At 37.6% G+C, this 18,601-nt stretch overlaps 1 protein-coding gene across 1 annotated transcript in view; it reads right to left on the reverse strand.

The window, feature by feature from the left end:
* The window catches only part of DHX15 (DEAH-box helicase 15), a 55,851-nt gene that overhangs the window by 13,577 nt on the left and 23,673 nt on the right, over window positions 1–18,601 (reverse strand). Inside the window, exons 4-7 of the mRNA XM_066384572.1 lie at window positions 17,089–17,248; window positions 15,197–15,415; window positions 9,351–9,518; window positions 489–575 (exon numbers count right to left, since the gene is read on the reverse strand). Coding sequence (XP_066240669.1) covers window positions 489–575; window positions 9,351–9,518; window positions 15,197–15,415; window positions 17,089–17,248 — 634 coding nt within the window. The remainder of the gene's footprint in view (window positions 1–488; window positions 576–9,350; window positions 9,519–15,196; window positions 15,416–17,088; window positions 17,249–18,601) is intronic.

The following is an 18,601-nucleotide window of genomic DNA, read 5'->3' on the forward strand; positions in this document are numbered from 1 at the left end:
CCCGGATGGGCAGAGCATCGCCCCCTGGTGGGCATGCTGGGTGGATCCCGGTTGGGCGCATGCGGGAGTCTGACTGCCTCCCCGTTTCTGGCTTTGGAAAAATACAAAAAAAAAAAAACAAAACAGGTTAACATAATACCTTTATTAAAATACTATGTGTGTCACATAATAAATCTAATTTTGTTGGATAAGTAACTGACCTGCAGGAATGATAATCATTACTCTAATCACTACCTCATATTCCTTAAATAAACACATTACATAAAAACACAGAAAAAAGAACCTTAAAAAAATAAAGCCAAAGATTAATAAACATGGACTTAATTTGTGAGAGCCATCTAGAACACAAAAGATTTGTATCACAGAAGTCTAAAAATGATAAACAGAAAAATAATTCTAAAAAGGAAATTTCAGCCAATGAGTGCAGTATCCACTGCTAAGTGAACACTAATTTATGAAGCATATGACTATTATACTAAAATACGTACCTTTTGTTTTGCAAATCCAGGATCAATCACAAATACCACACCATCTATTGTCAAAGACGTCTCTGCAATGTTAGTTGACACAACTACCTATTTAGAAATAAACAGTATATAAATTATATTCCACCCTGGCTGGAGAGCTCAGTTGATTCGAGTATGTTCCACAGCACAGCATTTGCCGGTTCAGTCCTGGTTCCTGACTGGACAGGAGCAAATCGACTGTTCCCATCTCTCTCTCTCTCTCCTCCTCCCTCTCTGCAATCAGCACAATAAACATTTTAAAAAGAAAAAAAAATTATATACTCCAAGTGAAGTAAAATTGAAATGACAGTAAGATTAGCCATTGACTTTCATTAACATCGAATTTCAACCCAGTATACCTGAAGTAATGTTTGATCTTCAATAGCCAATATCACAAAAAAACTTATTAAGAATTCAAAGTTTCATTTACCATATTATAGGAAATTCCTTTTTCAATAAACTTCCTTTTTCAACAAAAAATAGTGCATTTTGATAATTCTAACAGAAAGACAGCATAAAAAAATATATCAATAAAGCAATATAAGCTTTCCTTCCAGGATATCTCCCCAACAGACCACTCCTTAGTTAATACCGAACTCCATTTATAAAGAAAAATTTTCTATCACCAAAACTCAACTCAACATTCTAAACAAAATGGCACACGGGGGGGAAATCTCAAATTATAATTCAAGAAGAACAGGCAGATCATGACACTCAAACACAGATGTTTCGGCAAGTATATAATCGTAAGGAGAATAACATGAAATATGTCACTATATACAAAGCAACTATTGCCTGACCAAGGTGGTGGCGCAGTGGATAGAGCATTGGACTGGGACGCAGAGGACCCAGGTTTGAAACCCCGAGGTTGCCAGCTTGAGTTATGGGCTCATCTGGCTTGAGCAGGGCTCGCCAGCTTGAGCCCAAGGTCGCTGGCTTGAGCTAGGGTTCACTAGGTCTGCTGTAGCCCCCTGGTCAAGGCTCATATGAGAAAGCAATTAATGAACAACTAAGGTGCTGCAAGGAAGAACTGATGCTCCTCATCTCCCCCCTTCGTGTCTGTCTATCCCTATTTGCACCTCTCTCTGATTCTGACTCTGTCACAAAAAAAACAAACCAACCAACCAACAAAGCAACTATTAAGAATCAGTTGAACTTTCTATTGACAGGGAATAATGTTTAAAGCATTTAAATACTAATATAACTTGTATTTTATGTGCTTTTATTACGTTTTAGATGTTTTGTGCAACTGGTTAAAAACTTGAAAATAACTAATTTTTCTTTATTTTTAAACAATGGGAAAAATGGGATGTCATTTGTATTTTTACCCAGAACATCAGGCTTTCAGGAACAGATTACTGTCATTAAGTAGGAAATTCCTGCATATGCAAGCAGTTGACACAGAAGATAAATCAGATACCAAGTGTGCTCTTACAGCTTGTACAGTTTGTAAAAGATTAGTCATGGATAGGAAGTTTAAACAGCACCAAAGATGGCCTGGGAGATTTAAAAAGGGTTCACTTCCACAGCAAAGACATGGAAAACTCACTAAGAATATGGCATTTAGGAGAGATATTGAAGGTAAAGTGGAATCAACTCACAAGAGAAAGGATGACATTTAACAACAGTATGTCCAGCTTAAACAAGGACATACTAGGCAAGGCCCAAAGCCACACATAAGAAACGAAGACTCATCCTGACAGAAAATCTTAGATTTAAAAACTTACTCAAGAATCACCAACAGGGCATTATTTTAGAATCATTTACATGTCTAAAACCAAAATGCTTCCTTTTTACATTGGCCAGTTGAAAAAACTGCTCTGCTGCCTGACCTGTGGTGGCACAGTGGATAAAGCGTCGACCTGGAAATGCTGAGGTCGCCGGTTAGAAACCCTGGGCTTGCCTGGTCAAGGCACATATGGGAGTTGATGCTTCCAGCTCCTCCCCACCTTCTCTCTCTGTCTCTCTCTCCTCTCTCTCTGCCTCTCTCTCTTCCTTTCTCTCTCCTCTCTAAAATGAATAAATAAAATAAAATAAAAAATTTAAAAAAAGAAAAAACTGCTCTGCTAATTAGAAAATGAATTAAGAAACCAGAGGTGGTTCGATGTTACCGAAATAAATTTTTCAGAATACAGTGGTACCTTGAGATACGAACAGACCAACATACATTTTTAGGATATGAGCTGTAACTTGGTCCGTATTTTTGTTTGAGATCCGAGCGAAATTCCAAGATACAAGTCATGATTCGGGAAGCTGCCACTAGTTGGCGCACAGGTCCAGTATCGGCAGTTTGATATGGGAGTTGACTGGCTTACAAGCTTGGTTACAGAACGAATTAAATTCGTATCTCACGGTACCACTCTATTAGATGACAAATATATTTAATAACTAGAACTGAAGCAACCATAACGTATATAAAGTTAACAGGTAAACTTAAATATAACCTGAGTTTAATAATGTTCTAGAAAGTCAGTGTGTTGTCGTAGAAGCAGCAATGAATTTAAAGATATGTGGCAGAGCCAAAAATCAAACCTAATTAGCTAAGTAATAGTGGAAAGGTTTTAACATCAAGCCTCAATTTTATTTTGTAACTTTTACTTATTATTCTAGCTAAAACAACGTTGTAAAGATTAGATAATGAGCCTGACCAGTGGTGGTGCAGTGGCTAAAGCGTTAACCCGAGATGCTTAAGACCCAGGTTTGAAATTCCAAGGTCACTGGCTTAAGCACAGACTCACTAGTTTGATGCCATGGTCAATGGCTCAACTGGAATCCGCCGGGAACAAGACACATATGAGAAGCAATCAATGAACAACTAAAGTGCCACAATTATGAGCAGATGCTTTTCATCCCCCCTCCCCCTAAAAAAATTAGATAATGAATGTGGAATTGTAAACTATACAAAACCTACTACATCCTTGTCATTAGGTAAAAGGGCTTCTGGTTTCCTGACCTTCTGGGGTAACAATTGTTATAGTTCTGAACAAATCTAAAAGTAGTGGAGGAGCCCTGGCCGGTTGGCTCAGTGGTAGAGCGTCGGCCTGGCGTGTAGAGGTCCCAGGTTCAATTCCCAGCCAGGGCACACAGGAGAAGCGCCCATTTGCTTCTCCACCCTCCCCCTCTCCTTCCTCTCTGTCTCTCTCTTCCCCTCCCGCAGTGAGGCTCCATTGGAGCAAAGATGGCCTGGGCGCTGGGGATGGCTCCTTGGCCTATGCCCCAGGCACTAGAGTGGCTCTGGTTGCAACAGAGCGACGCCGCGGAGGGGCAGAGCATCACCCCCTGGTGGGCAGAGCGTCACCCCCTGGTAGGCGTGCCAGGTGGATCCTGGTCGGGCGCACGCGGGAGTCTGTCTGACTGTCTCTCCCCGTTTCCAGCTTCAGAAAAATACCAAAAAAAAAAGAAAAAAAAATAGTGGAGGAAATTACTTTTTAAAAAACATTACATTTTTTTTTAAATGCATATATTACATACAGTGTGTCCATAAAGACATGATGCACTTTTGACCGGTCACAGGAAAGCAACAAAAGAAGATAGAAATGTGAAATCTGCACCAAATAAAAGGAAAACCCTCCCAGTTTCATACCTATTCAGTGCAGTTCGATGTGAGCTCACACACACATTTTTTTTAGGGCTCCTTAGGTAGCTATCCCGTATAGCCTCTACAGACTCGTCACTGACTGATGGCCTACCAGAACGAGGTTTCTCCACCAAACTGCCGGTTTCCTTCAACTGCTTATAACACCAAGTAATGTGATTCCTATGTGGTGGCACTTCATTATAAACACGCCAATATTCATGTTGCACTTTGGTCACGGATTCTAATTTAGCGAGCCACAGAACACACTGAACTTTCCTCTGTACCGTCCACATCTCGACTGGCATGGCTGTGGGCTGCTCTGCTGTATACATGGTGTTACGTCATCATCTGTGCATGCGCACATGCTGCCACATCATCCTACAGAAACTGAGAGGGTTTTCCTTTCATTTGGTGATTTCACATTTCTATCGTCTTTTGTTGCTTTCCTGTGACTGGTCAAAAGTGCACCATGACTTTACGGACATGCTGTATATTTCTTCTACAGTAAAATACAATGTCTTTTGATGTGATCAACCCTTGAGAGCTAATTAAAAATAATTTTATTTAAGGTGCATGCGTTTTCTTTGTGTGTTTATAAAATACTACTTCTGAGGAGGCGAAATCGTGTAACTACAGAAATGTTTAAGAATCAGGTGATTATGCCAACTTGGCAAGCCCCATGTCACTGGCAGTCTTCTGCCCATCTAAAAGTCAAATGCCAAAAGACGTGTTTAAAAAAAAATCATGTAACAAACTGCATCACTTTGAGGGTACTTCTTCTAATGACTCTACCACTATACCTGGAGGAATATAAATACTACTAGCTAAGGCTAAATAAAATATAAGCACATACATAATACAGAAGAACAGACAAATGAGATCAAAGTCTCTAGCTCTAGCTGCTTTAAATCTGAGCAGTAAGGAGAGTCAAGCCTTAAGTATGCTCAGATACAAGTGGCACATGACCTACTCAGGAACTGGTCAGAACACAAAGTGACCCTAAATTTATCACGGCACTTACTTATGGCCAATTGGAATACATGTATAAATGATACAAGCTTTCCAGACTGTAACTTGGCAATTAGTGTTCAAAGGGCATTAAAAAGGTTCCAAACTCATTACCAAGTAACTATTTCAGGTAAATAACCCTAAACATAGGAAAAAACCTATTAACAAAAGGCTTGACATTTTTGCCAATTCTATCTTTTCATATCTTAAATGTGCCAAGGAGTCAACTTTCATCCAGATTTATCCCTCTTCCCCCCTCAGTGCTATGCCTGCTAATTGAATCCATTTCAGATTTATTTCAGTAATGCCACTTTACAGAACTCGGCAAACTGGAGTTGCTCCACCTGAATTCTATTTGGACCCAATAACGCATTTAAGTTAAACTAGTTTGGATTTTTAGCCCCCAGGGAACTGAGGGAATAGGGTCTCCAATTCAGTATAAATTTTCACTTATTTAATGTTAACACCCCAATGGACCCACAAGTTATCTTCAGACAGTGGGTCATTCAGTCTCTCTTCCAAGGGCCATTTCTCTTTTTTAATGAGCAATGTATGCTCCAAGCCATGTTAATTAGTAAACCATAAGATAAGCTACAGGAAAATCAGCTACTTACATGGACAAAATTAATGAAATCTAAATAAACTCAAGGAATAGCTGCTAGTTTTTAATAATACCAAGTCTGTAATACAGCAATTATGTCTTAGTCAAAACACACTTAAAAGTGACATAACTGATGAGTCAACTTTAATGTGTAGAAATACTGTAACTGTAGCTTCAAGTCAAATACCTGACTAAACGTCCAGCATGATCAAAACAGGTAAAAATATTACCCCTCACATTAATACGTTTTGCATTTTCAACCTTTTTAATCATTAAAACTTTGAAATAGTTTACCATTATAGTGCTATGTTAGGAGTGTGTACATAAAAGTAACTAAGTAATTACAGTATTAGTAAAATAAATGCTACTCAAATTCCCAGATGGCCACAAAACTTTAATCTTTAGTATAGGTAACATTTAAAATAGTTAATGCTAAAAGGCTTGTTAGTTTTACAAATTATAAACCTTATTTTGCATAAGTTAATACAATGAGGAATAACAAATAAGGCACTAACTTATAAAAGGTACCCTCCAAATATAAAGCAATACAAAATTAATTAGTTTAGTGGAATTTTAAAAACTGTATTAAATATTCTTTGTTCCAAATCCTTCAACACTTACTATATTCTACTCTATGCCAGCTATTTTCCTTGTATTAGAACAAAGTACATAAGCAATTTAACAACAACAACAACAAAAAAATCAGACTATTTTGTTTTACACAAGTGAAAGCAGAAAGTAAATCCCTAAATGCCCCTACGTAATCTTTAATTAATTGTGAAGGGCAATCATTGACAGTTAACACTCTTGAAACGAAAGCTCCATTCTAGCACAGTAAAGTTTAATTAATAAATTCACAACAGCCTGACCCTTGGTGGCTCAGTGAATAAAGCGTCAACCTGGAATGCTGAGGTTGCTGGTTTGAAACCCTGGGCTTGCCCAGTTAAGGCAAATATGGGAGTTGATGCTTCCTGCTCTTCCCCCCTTATATTTCTCTCTCTCTCTCTTCTCTGAAATGAATTAAAAAAATAAAAAATTGTGTACTTAAAAATAAATAAATTCACAACAGAAGAATTAAGCGTTGGCCTCTAGTTCTTTGTTTCACAAGGTGGACAGGATATTATCCAAGTTGTGGCATTTGTTAAAGAGAACTGGAAAACAGCAAAAGTGCCCATTTTCATGTTCTGGAATCCATACTACCCTCACAGAGAACCTGGATGAGCCTTAATTCTGACCCTTCTCTCTCCCCACAGTCCCACCAATCCTGTCTCCTTCCTGACTGGGCCAGCCAGCACTGGGGTCTCAGGGTCACCAGCTCACCCTGCCCGCTGTCAGTGCTCTGCCAATGAGTTGCACACATTGTAAGTTTTAGCACGCGCTCCCACCTCCTTCCGGACAGCGACCTACTCAACATCAAAAATGTATCTGATGAGTAAATCGTCCTCTATGAACTAACCTTCTGTAATATTTTTTCATTTTCCCTTAAACAGGGGCTTCAAAGTATTTTTTCTCAAAATAAGACTGAGGTATCGATTGCTAAGACTCTCTGTCTCCGTTTCTCCCAGGAAGGCCATGCCAGTGTCCCTCCGAAGCTGACAGGTGCCGAGAGAGAACACACATTCCCAGCAAGGGGTCCTGTGCGCAGCTTTTGCTGGACGGAGCAACACCCACGGAGGACGGAGGGACACTGTGGCTCTGAGCTGTGAATCTGAACTAAAAGCCAGGGTACGCCCAAACCTTTGAGAATTCCAATGGATACCCGTCACCTGTATGACAACCAGCTGCTGAAGAATCTTTCTCTTCAGTGAAAATATTCCTCAATATTCTTATGACTTACTAGAACAAAAAGAGCAATAATTTAAAAAGGAAAAAAATGGGAAGGCCCAGACAAGTGGATCAAGTATCAACCCAACAGGCCAGAGGTCATGGTTTTGCCCCAGGTCAGGGCATCCACAAGAGGCAATCAATGAGTACATACTTAAATGGAACAACTACATGGAAACAAGCTGATGCTTCTCCTCCCTTCCTCCAATCAATAGAAAATTTATAAAACAACTAATACTACTCCATGGGTTTCAGTTGTAGATTCTACAAAAGGTATCATGTACTGAACAGGTACCTAAATTAACACAACAGAAGAAAGATTACATGTAAAATAAGATTAAGTAATAAATGGGAAGCCATACTTCTTAAAGCAACTCAAAATGAAAGAGAACTATATAAAAAGGCAAACAATAAATCTTGCTGTATGCCAATTTTCACACAATGATAGAACCACCACTGTAAAATAAATGCAGACATAAACCAAATACACGATTTCAAGAAAAAGTTTAAATATTCCACAGAGGATACATTAACTCCTCTTTCCTATAAAACTGTTTAAGAATAGCTAGTTCACATTCATCCTTTGATACAGAATCAGCTAAAAACTCCAGATAATTAGCATTTTTCAATCAACAAATCAACCTGAAAGCTGTATACTAATGTATCCCTTAAAACTTTAAGTTCAGAATGCACATAAAGAAACAAAAAAGATATTTTAGCAACAACACAATGACAATTGGGAAGTTCCACATATGAAGCCAGAATCAGACTATTTTTTTTTAAGTCATGCACTACTCTAGCTAATTCAGGAAAAACTCAAAAATCTGCCCCACCCCGCCACAACTAATTTCTTGTTAATTTATATTCTACTACACTGGTGTTGCATAACCATTCAGTATTTTTTTTTTTCAATCTGAGAGGTGTTTTTGGTTCCTTTAACTTTTACACAGCCCTGCTGAAGAATTAGTCATGATATATTTAACTATCTTTATTAATTTGTACTTTTCAATAATCAGTGAAAATCTTAGCATCAAGATTAAAAAGTATAGGGAAAAAAAAAAAAAAGGTGGTGGCTTTTAGTCCTGAGCACAGAAGAGAAATAAGAAAAGCAATAAATAGCTTTCAAATCTGACTGGTGACACCCACTTTAAAAAATAAAGACTTTAAAACAAGAGATTAAGGATACTAAATTTCACATGCGACTATTATTTAACTCAATCAATCGATGCAATCCTTTTTTCAAAGAACTATGAGAGCATCCATCTGTTAAAAATAAGAGCGTGGCTGTACTGCTTTGACCTGGGACTCAGATCCCTTTCCCATGGTTAACACAGCTCCCTGAAGGGGGATGGGGACCCTCGCTCCCTCCTGTGCCCAGCACACATCCACACCAACAGGACCTCAAGTTCCCACCCTCAAAATACCTGGCGTATTTAGACAGTGGAATTCGTGCTACTGTTATTCGAGATCTGTGTAGTTAACACTTCATACCCTGGCCATGATACTTGGCAGACTGAAGAAACAAGTGCTTAGTTTTTGCCTCGTGATTTAATGGGAAGAAAGACAGCACTTGGCCATATTTCTCTTTTCTTAACTCACCCTAGCCATCGTTCCACGTGCTAAATAGTGGAAAACCGTATTTGCTCCTTCTCTAAAGTCAAAAGACTCCACCTAACTATATTTTTCCATTTACATTTGAAATAGCTTATTTTGTAGTGTACAATCCAGTTCACAATCACTGGTAACTTATTCCTTTGTAATGCAATACAGTTTGATATCTCAAAGACAAATCTTATAGTATACGTCAATTAGTTATAGAACATTCTGGTGCTACCTTTCTTCCGATTGCTCCATTCTGCTTTTTTGGAGGCGGAGGCTCAAAGATGCGTTGCTGCTGCTGAGGGGGGAGTGTTGAGTACAATGGGATGATTTTAATGTCACCAACTTCAGGGCCCAAATCGTCCACCTCACGCTTTATCCTCTTACAGGCTTCATCAATTTCCTACAAAATGAAAAGTCTGAGTCTAAAAACAAACTGAATACACACTGAAACATTTCAAGTACTGATAATCCTAGGTCTATGCGGCATATTTTCAATTTAATAATCAAAACTAATTCATTTAGCAAATTTCATTGGGATTTCCGAAATAATTCAAAAAACTTTGATTGCTGTAGCCAAACATACACATGACTGCCTCATTGGTATCCCCCACTCCCTTTCTTTCCAGTTGGAAATCCTAATTAATTCTTAACAAATTGTATTAAAATTGAAATTTCTCGCCCAGGAATGTCTAACTGCAGTCATAACCTTTTCAATTTTCACAATCTAAAAGAAATTGATGTGCTAGATTTTTAAAGAAGCCAATTAGGCTTTCATGTCCTGTTATCCCTAATGCAATTATATGGAAGATTTGCTTCATTGTTCCTAATGAGAACAAACACCTTTACAGTATCAACATATTTAAAAACTAGGATAACCCAAATATCTTAATAGAATTATTCTGGGGACCACTAGGGCAGAAACCACCCGAGTGTAAGTGAATATGACTAAGATGACTGCAGTTACCATCCTCATACTCTTGCACAAACCAGCACCGGTTGAAAACACATTCTTGCAGCACTTTCGAAAACTTGCCTACCACAAAAAACTGTTAAAATACATTTGCATTCAAATCCAGTTTAAAAAGGACACACAAGGACTACTGAGAAAGTGTGGGAGAAAGACTAGGTGGAGGCTCTAGCAGTTGGCAAAGGGAGTTAAAAATCAGGAGGAAAAAAAAAAATCAGGAGAAATGTATTGTAAATTTCACTAAAACATTTATTCAGTTACAACCATTAGTATGTTAAACAAACCATTTGGATTTGGCAAGCAAAAAACTGTCTTTTACAAAAGGAAAAAAAATTTTCAGGTAAACTTTTTCCATATTTTCTTTCAAATTAGAATTTCTCTTGAAATTATTTTAATCAAAGTACAACTTTTTTCATATTAAAGCAAAGCTCTTGGATACTTAAAAATATTTTGTCATGTTTCAAACACACTAATTTTGTTAAAGGGTATAGTCTCAAAAACTGTGACACAAAAATTACTAAAGATTCTGTTAATAGTTCCCTTTGAGAACTCAAGTTTTTAAAAGAATGTCTTTCACTGAAAGAAAAAATATAACAAATGAAACATTTTATGAAAAATAAAAATTGTTACAAATGCTGTATCTAGATTAGAATGCCCCCTGCTGGCATGCCAACACAAAATTAGATTATCTTCCAAATCAAAACAAGTTTTAATATAAATGATAAAACTAGATTTCGCTAGATTAAAAAAAGGAAAAATGGCTAGCAATACAAAGAATATTCATACTTTTATTGATTTAATCATGTATGGCCAGAAAATAAATGTAGAAATCACCAAAAAACCCAGATTTCACATACAGTATTAGCAAAAATAAGTGCCCCAAATTGTACATTTTCAGATTCTGGCCGGGACAGATCAATTTGTTATTGTGTAGTACTGGTAATGCAAAGGTTGCCAGTTCGATCAATCCCCAGAAAGGCACATGCAGAAACAAACTGATGTTTCTGTCTCTCTCTCATCCCCTTTCTCTCTCTAAAATCAGATAAAAAATTTTTAAAAAGTGGGGTTCAATATCTACAAGTATGCACTTACAAACAATTGATATTGCTATTACATTCTCACCTAATTCAGTAGTTCGTCTAAAGACTTTGTAAATCCAGATTTTAAGCATTAGTATAAAACATTTAAAAATTTCTAAAATTCAAATCTTTCCCAACCTTTCAACAATTAAAACTGTTCTTTCCCAAATGAAGTCAGACGACTTACAAAGGCACTCTTGTATAAATTAGGGGTCGGGAAACATTTTGGCTGAGACAGCCATGAACGCCACATATTTTAAAATGTAATTCCATGAGAGCCATACGACTTGAGAATGTTATGCATTATACAATAAAAATTTGGTGTTGTCCGGAGGACAGCTGTGATTGGCTCCAGCCACCCGCAACCATGAACATAAGCGGTAGGAAATGAATGGATTGTAATACATGAGAATGTTTTATATTTTTAATGTTATTTTTTTAATTAAAGATTTGTCTGCGAGCCAGATGCAGCCATCAAAAGAGCCACATCTGGCTCACAAGCTATAGGTTCCCGACCCCTGGCATAAATGGTCAAAATGGTAATATAATCTGGTCTTAAATGTCATTTTAAAATTTCACACAAGATAACTAAATTGTTTGTTATTCAAATGTATGAGCAATGAATTCCCAGAATCTACTACTTAAGATAAAATAAAGACATGAAGACTAGTAAATACTTTATATATCTTTGTATCAGTGCTACTATACACAATCAATGAACAGAGTACATTAGGTTCTCTGCTACCTTCCACCCCTGTCTTCAAATTCAAGACTTGTCAACAACCTCAGAGAAACTCAAAAACTTAACAGGACACATACAAACCCAACTCACAATGACCTTGATCCTTTACTGACAGACATATTCTACTCCCCGCTAGCATACACGTGAAAAAGCCATGGGGCTTATTACTCCTTTCCCACCCCCAGCTACAGCATAGGAAAGTTGCCAAAATATCAAATGAACAAATATCAACTCATAAAAATGGCTTTCAGGTCCTCACCATGAGGACATATGATATTTCTGATAAAATTCTAATATGCTTGGTTATCTGAACACAATAACTATTCTAAATAGCCTTTAAGAAAAGATGTTATGCATTTTGAAAGAAGTGAGAAACTTACAAATACCAAACACAAAAGGACAAAACGAATACCTCAATACCACATTATAGGGTAAATATGGTTTACATGCCTTCAAAAAAGCAGCCGGTACTCTTGCTTATACAATATACAAAATTCTTTCATTCAAAATGCATAGAAAGGAAGAATAATATCTACAAGAGGTTTATCTATAAAACTGAACTCAACACATCTTATTTCCAAAAGAACAAGCATGATTCATTCTTTATTGAGAATGACTTTGAACCCCAGAGGACATTTGACAGTCTGTAGACATTTTTGGTTTTGACAACCAGGGGACTCTAATGAGTAAAGACCAGCCCTAGCTGAGTAGTTCAGTTGGTTGGAGCATCATTCAAATACACGAAAATTCCGAGTTCGTTCCCCAGTCAGGGCACATACAGGAATCAACCCATGAATGTATAATTAAGTGGAACAACAAATCGATGTTTCTCTCTCCCCCTTCTTCTCTCTCTAAAATCAATAAATAAAATATTAAAAATATAACAGCAATAGGTAAAGGCCAGTGATGCTAGTAAACACCCTACAATGCAGAGGGCACCCCACAACAAAGAATTACTTGGGCCTGGCTTGCGGTGACACCATGGATAGAGCATCAACATGGAATTGCTGATGCCACCAGTTCAAAACCCTGGGCTACCTGGTCATGGCACATATGACAATCAATGAACAACTAAAATAAAGCAACCATGAGTTGATACTTCTCCCTTCCCATCCCTCTCTCTCCTCTCTCTGTAAAAGCAATATATAAAATTAAAATAAAAAAAAGAATTACTTGGCTTACAACGTAAATATTGTTGAGGGTGAAAAACCCTGCTCAACAGAAAAGAAACTATAGCCAACGTAGCTCAAATTATAATCATATGGTCAATACTGAAGAAATGGACAAAAAAAATTTACTCAAATATTATCTACCGAGCATCCCTGTAGAAAAAGACCACAAACAGGAGTGCACATGGCAGTGTAAGCAGGCAGTGGCCTAGCATGCCTCTGGGACAATGAGGGCAATTTCCACAATATGTTTAGGGTGGTGGCAGTGATGTACCCACAGAAACATTCCTCAGGAAGAGAACGTGAAACTCAGGAAATATATAAACGCCCTAAGGAGCCTATGGAAGATGCCGATTCCTAGATTTCATCCTTGGCTCCACCCGTTTCCGCAAGTCTGGAACAGGGTCAAGAACCGACTTCGTTTCAGAAAGCTCCCCTCCCCTGGGAGGCAACACACTGACCACACTTGAGAAAAATGCTCTGGAGCAGGGTCAGGTGTTCTGGAGCAAACGGACAAAGTATTTTAGGTTTTGTATCCATATAGCATCCATACTGTACATTCTTTGCTTTAAATTACAACTCTTCAAAAATGTAAAAGCAAGTTATAAATAACTACTGGCCATACAAAAACAGAAAGCTGGAGGGTTCGGGTGCAGAGCTATTTAAATTTAACAAAACTCTGTAAAAGCAAATTTTAGTCCCTCCTTTCATTAGTCACAGTTCAAATACACAAAAGTCCTATGTCACTGGTGGCTACTACATCGAACAGTGCAGATTCAGAACATTTCTGGCACTGGAGAAAGTTCTCGTCAGACAGCTCTGCTCCCTCCTGAAACTTGCTCCTCATCCCTGGAGACTGCAGCATCCTCTGGAAGCTTGTTAGGGATTCAGAATCCCAAGCCCCCCCTGACCTTTGGGTCAGAATCTGCAAGTTCTCTAGGCACAGTGGTACCTTGAGATACGAACAGACAAACATACTTTTTAAGATACGAGCTGTGACTCGGTCCATATTTTTGTTCGAGATCCAAGCAAAATTCTGAGATACGAGTCGAGACTTGGGAAGCTGCTGCTAGCTGGCACACGGGTCCAGTATTGGCAGTTTGATATACGAGTTGACTGACTGACGAGCTCAGCTACAGAACAAATTAAATTCGTATCTCACGGTACCACTGTAATCTGCATGTTTATTAGTTTGAGAAGCATATTCTAGAAAATTCACAAAGCCTACTAGGACAAATGACAAGCTCTAAGAAAAACCTTTCTTAAAAAAAAAGAAAAAAAGAAAAACCTTTCTTAAAAGGCTTTATAAAAAACTGCTTTATCCAGCCCTGGCCAGGCACCTCAGTTGATTCAAGTGTCGTCCTAATACATCAAGGCTGTAGGTTCGATCCCCATCCAGGGCACATAAAGAATCAACCAGTGAATGCATAAATAAGTGGAAAACAAATCAATGTTTCTCTCCCTCTCTCTCAAGTCAACTAGTAAATGAAAATTATTTTAAAAACCTGTTTTATCCAGATAGCTTTTCCTGAACATAGTCACTTAAGAATTTCACAGCACACCCATAAAGATTTTGTTGGGAACGAGTTTGAAAAACAAGTTTGCTGCACCTGAGAATAAAATCCCTATCTTAAAACGAGACCGATTCTATCTAAGGAACTGCAGCGATTCCTTCCAATCCTGAGTGAGCATGTGGAAAAAGACAAACACAAACACTGGCTGGTGGTGCCGGGTGGCTAAGCTACCCACACTCACTCACAAGCTTCAGTAACTATGAAAATCTCATTCCACAGCAGCTGTCATTCAAATTCACACCTCATCACATACTACTAACCACCTAAGACTCTCCAAAATCAAGCCTAAATTGCTAAATCTCGAAATTCTAAAAGTATTTAACACTCTTAGGATAATTGACCAGTATACAAACACTAATGGTATGAAGATATTCTTAAGAGTACATGGATAAAAGGGTTTACATTACATTTATTTGACATATAAATACAAGCAGATTAAAGAAAAACTTTCAATAAGGTAAAACATATATGCGAAGGTAAGTTTAAAGTTGTTGCATATAGAAATAACATGCCAATGGCCAAACAACAATGCAAATAACCAGGATACCTCTTGACCAGTTAAGAAAAGTAGAAGATCTCCTTCCTCCTCTTCACACATGTGGATTTGGATGACTGTTCGAATTGCCGCTTCAAGGTAATCTCTCTCTGGTTCGGGAGTATAAAAGATCTCAACAGGATGTGTGCGTCCAGGAATAGTTAAGAGAGGACAGTTATCAAAATAAATCTGGAATTTTCCTGCGTCTAGAGTAGCACTCATAACTATAACCTGGGGGTAAAAGACAGTAAATTACCTGAAGTTGTCTTTAAAGATTCTTATGTGGACTTAGAAAAAGAAATGATGGTTACTGTTATATATATTATATAGATGTTATAAAAAAGTCTACAGGTTTTCATACTAACACATTGTGATTAAAAAAATAAAATACAGAAAAGACCAAAGTAAGGTATATTATTTATGTTTAACTAAATTAGAAACAAACCTGACATCCAATAGACCAGGGGTCCCCAAACTTTTTACACAAGGGGCCAGTTCACTGTCCCTCAGACCGTTGGAGGGCCAGACTATAAAAAAAACTATGAACAAATCCCTATGCACACTGCACATATCTTATTTTAAAGTAAAAAAACAAAACAAGAATACAATATTTAAAATAAAGAACAAGTAAATTTAAATCAACAAACTGACCAGTATTTCAATGGGAACTATGGGCCTGCATTTGGCTAATGAGTTGGTCAATGTGCTACTCTCACTGACCACCAATGAAAGAGGTGCCCCTTCCCTTCCAGAAGTGCAGCGGGGGCTGGATAAACGGCCTCAGGGGGCTGCATGCGGCCCGTGGGCCCTAGTTTGGGGACCCCTGCAATAGACCTACAATGTTATCTTCATGAAATACCTTAAAAACCAAAGTTTATAAAATTATTAATATGTAAAAGGACTGGCAAAGGACATCAATCACTACTCTGTAGTATGATTACTACTGCATTTACTAAAACAGAACACAAGAACCTTGCACCTGAGGGAAAAACAATGCCAATCAGTGGCACAGATTAAAGTTTCTCCCTTTTTCCAAATCACCTTTAATAATCACGACTTCTCTAGAAAGAGTCCTAAAATAAACACAGCTCTCCTTTTCTTTATAAACACATCACAAAAGGTTGTCCAGGGGCGAAGCTGCAGGAGTCCAGTTACCGTGCTCCTTTATGAATCATATATTACATAACCCATGAAATACTTCCTTCTATAGAAGGCTCCCCCCCGAAAACAGTCTACTACAGAATTCTTCATTTCTACTGACTCTCCCCCCTAAAGCTTCAATAGCTCACAAAGCTTAATCAGTAATAGTAGTACTTACACAGTTCTTCAAATGCATTCTTTAAAAGCGTAATTTGTTTTTATGCGAAAAGTATACTCAAACATAAAAAGGGGGAAGGCAAAACCTTCATTCAATTTTATCAACATAGTAACGCAGGCCAGGGTATAATTGGTATGACGGGGGGAAAAAAACCCACTGGATAAGCAAATGAGTTTCTAAGATGTGAGTTGTTCTGAGTATAGCTATTCCCCTCGCCAGCATTATGAACAAACTTTATAATGGGTCTATTTGTGTTAAGACAGGGACATAGATATGATGCTTAGAGGCGGCTTTTGTACTTAACACAGAGTAGGGGGAGCAGAAGGATTACAAAACTACCATGTTATTAGATCCTTAACAAAAACTGGGTGGGTTAGAAACTGAAAAGATTTGGCTTAAAATACATTACTAAAAATTATAAGTTAAAGTCTAAAACAAAAACACAGCAAAGTAAATCAGAAAAAAACCAATGTAGGCACTTGTTGCTTCTCTTACAGTTGATTAGTGATCAACATGTGTTCCCTGTTTATTATATGTGCATGTTTTACAATGAAATAAGTAAAAAAAAAAAAAAAAAATACCTCACCTTTAAATCTGATCTCTGTCTTACAACTTCCTTCAGAACACCCATGAGAATATCTGTAGCCAATGTCCTCTCATGAGCCTCATCAAGAATGATCACACCATAGCGCTCCAGAAGGGGATCATTCATAGCTTCACGAAGTAACATGCCATCAGTCATGTATCTATATTCACAAAGAACATGTTGGTCAAGTTTCATTTAGGGAAAAACCGTATGGTGACAGTTAGATCAATGAACAAAATGGAGGGAAACCAGGCTTAGGGATGGCTCAAGAGAAGTCAGCTAATATGGAATCCAGGCACTAGGTGAAGGGTGGTTTGCAGAATAGTTGTATGGGCCAGCCATCCCCTTTCCATTTTATTCTGGCTATTACTGCCACTAATACAAATCAAACTATCCTTAGCTTGGCGCCTGGACAAAACAAAGTCTGCCTGCAAACGCTGAAGTCACATCTCATTCCCTTAAATTCAAATCCGTGATTTTATTTACAGATTAAAAAGTGGTATAAAATCTGAAGTCATCATTTATGACTTCACTACTTTGGCTCTATTTTTCACAAATTAGTCTAACCTAATCTTTCATAGACCAACTTGCTATTTTTAGCTGATGCCATCTGTTGGAGCAGTAAGTTCAGCATATTGACAGTGTACAAGAAAAATGAATCCTCTTTATTTCACCTGAACACACTTCTGGAATCGACACTGCATTACCTGCAAGACCATTTTATATTAAGACCAGGAGAGAAAAAAGCATCAATTAAACTATGACTCAAAGCCTTAATAATGACAGTGTAGCACAGTGCGTGAATCAGCAACATTATAGCCTCTAGCTGCTTTGAAATGTCTTTGACATAGTTGAGGACATTTGGTAATTTCTCCTGCTTTTAGATTTTATACTGAGAGGAGATAAACAATTCTTTTGTACATTATCTCAATAGCAAACAGTAGTTTCATTTACTACTTGTAAGTAACTTCCTTACATTCCTCAAAGCTCGTCTGTTTCTCTGCAATGAAAAAAAGTCACTAGTACAACAACAAACATTTGCTTAAACACTATCAAATTTACAACCTGCTACTCAGTCTGCAAGCCTACCCATTTCAATATGGAATACTACCTAGCGTGATATTTTGATTATAAGCAAACTCAACACATAGTTCCAAATATGCACATTGCTTAAATTAAGTGACAACACGTACAGCTGGATTAAGTTCAAGAATTCATGGGCGACAACCACCAAACTTCCATCAGATTGCAAAATGTATACAAATTTCACATACTAAAAATGTGAGGAAAAAAATCACAGCAGATAAGTATTAAACTTTAGCTTGAAAACTCCTTAAAACACATTTTTAAAAAGCCACTTTCTTTATTTTCATCTTACAGCACCTCACCTTCCTCAAGCTTCAGACAACCACTACACAGAGGCATTCCAAAGCAAAGATGACCCAAATACTCATTTTACTTTTTTCTCAGAGGGGCAATGTTACAAATGGCACACTGTAAATACTGTATATTA

The sequence above is a fragment of the Saccopteryx leptura genome, chromosome 5 (assembly GCF_036850995.1).
Source record: "Saccopteryx leptura isolate mSacLep1 chromosome 5, mSacLep1_pri_phased_curated, whole genome shotgun sequence".
Lineage (NCBI taxonomy): Eukaryota > Metazoa > Chordata > Mammalia > Chiroptera > Emballonuridae > Saccopteryx > Saccopteryx leptura.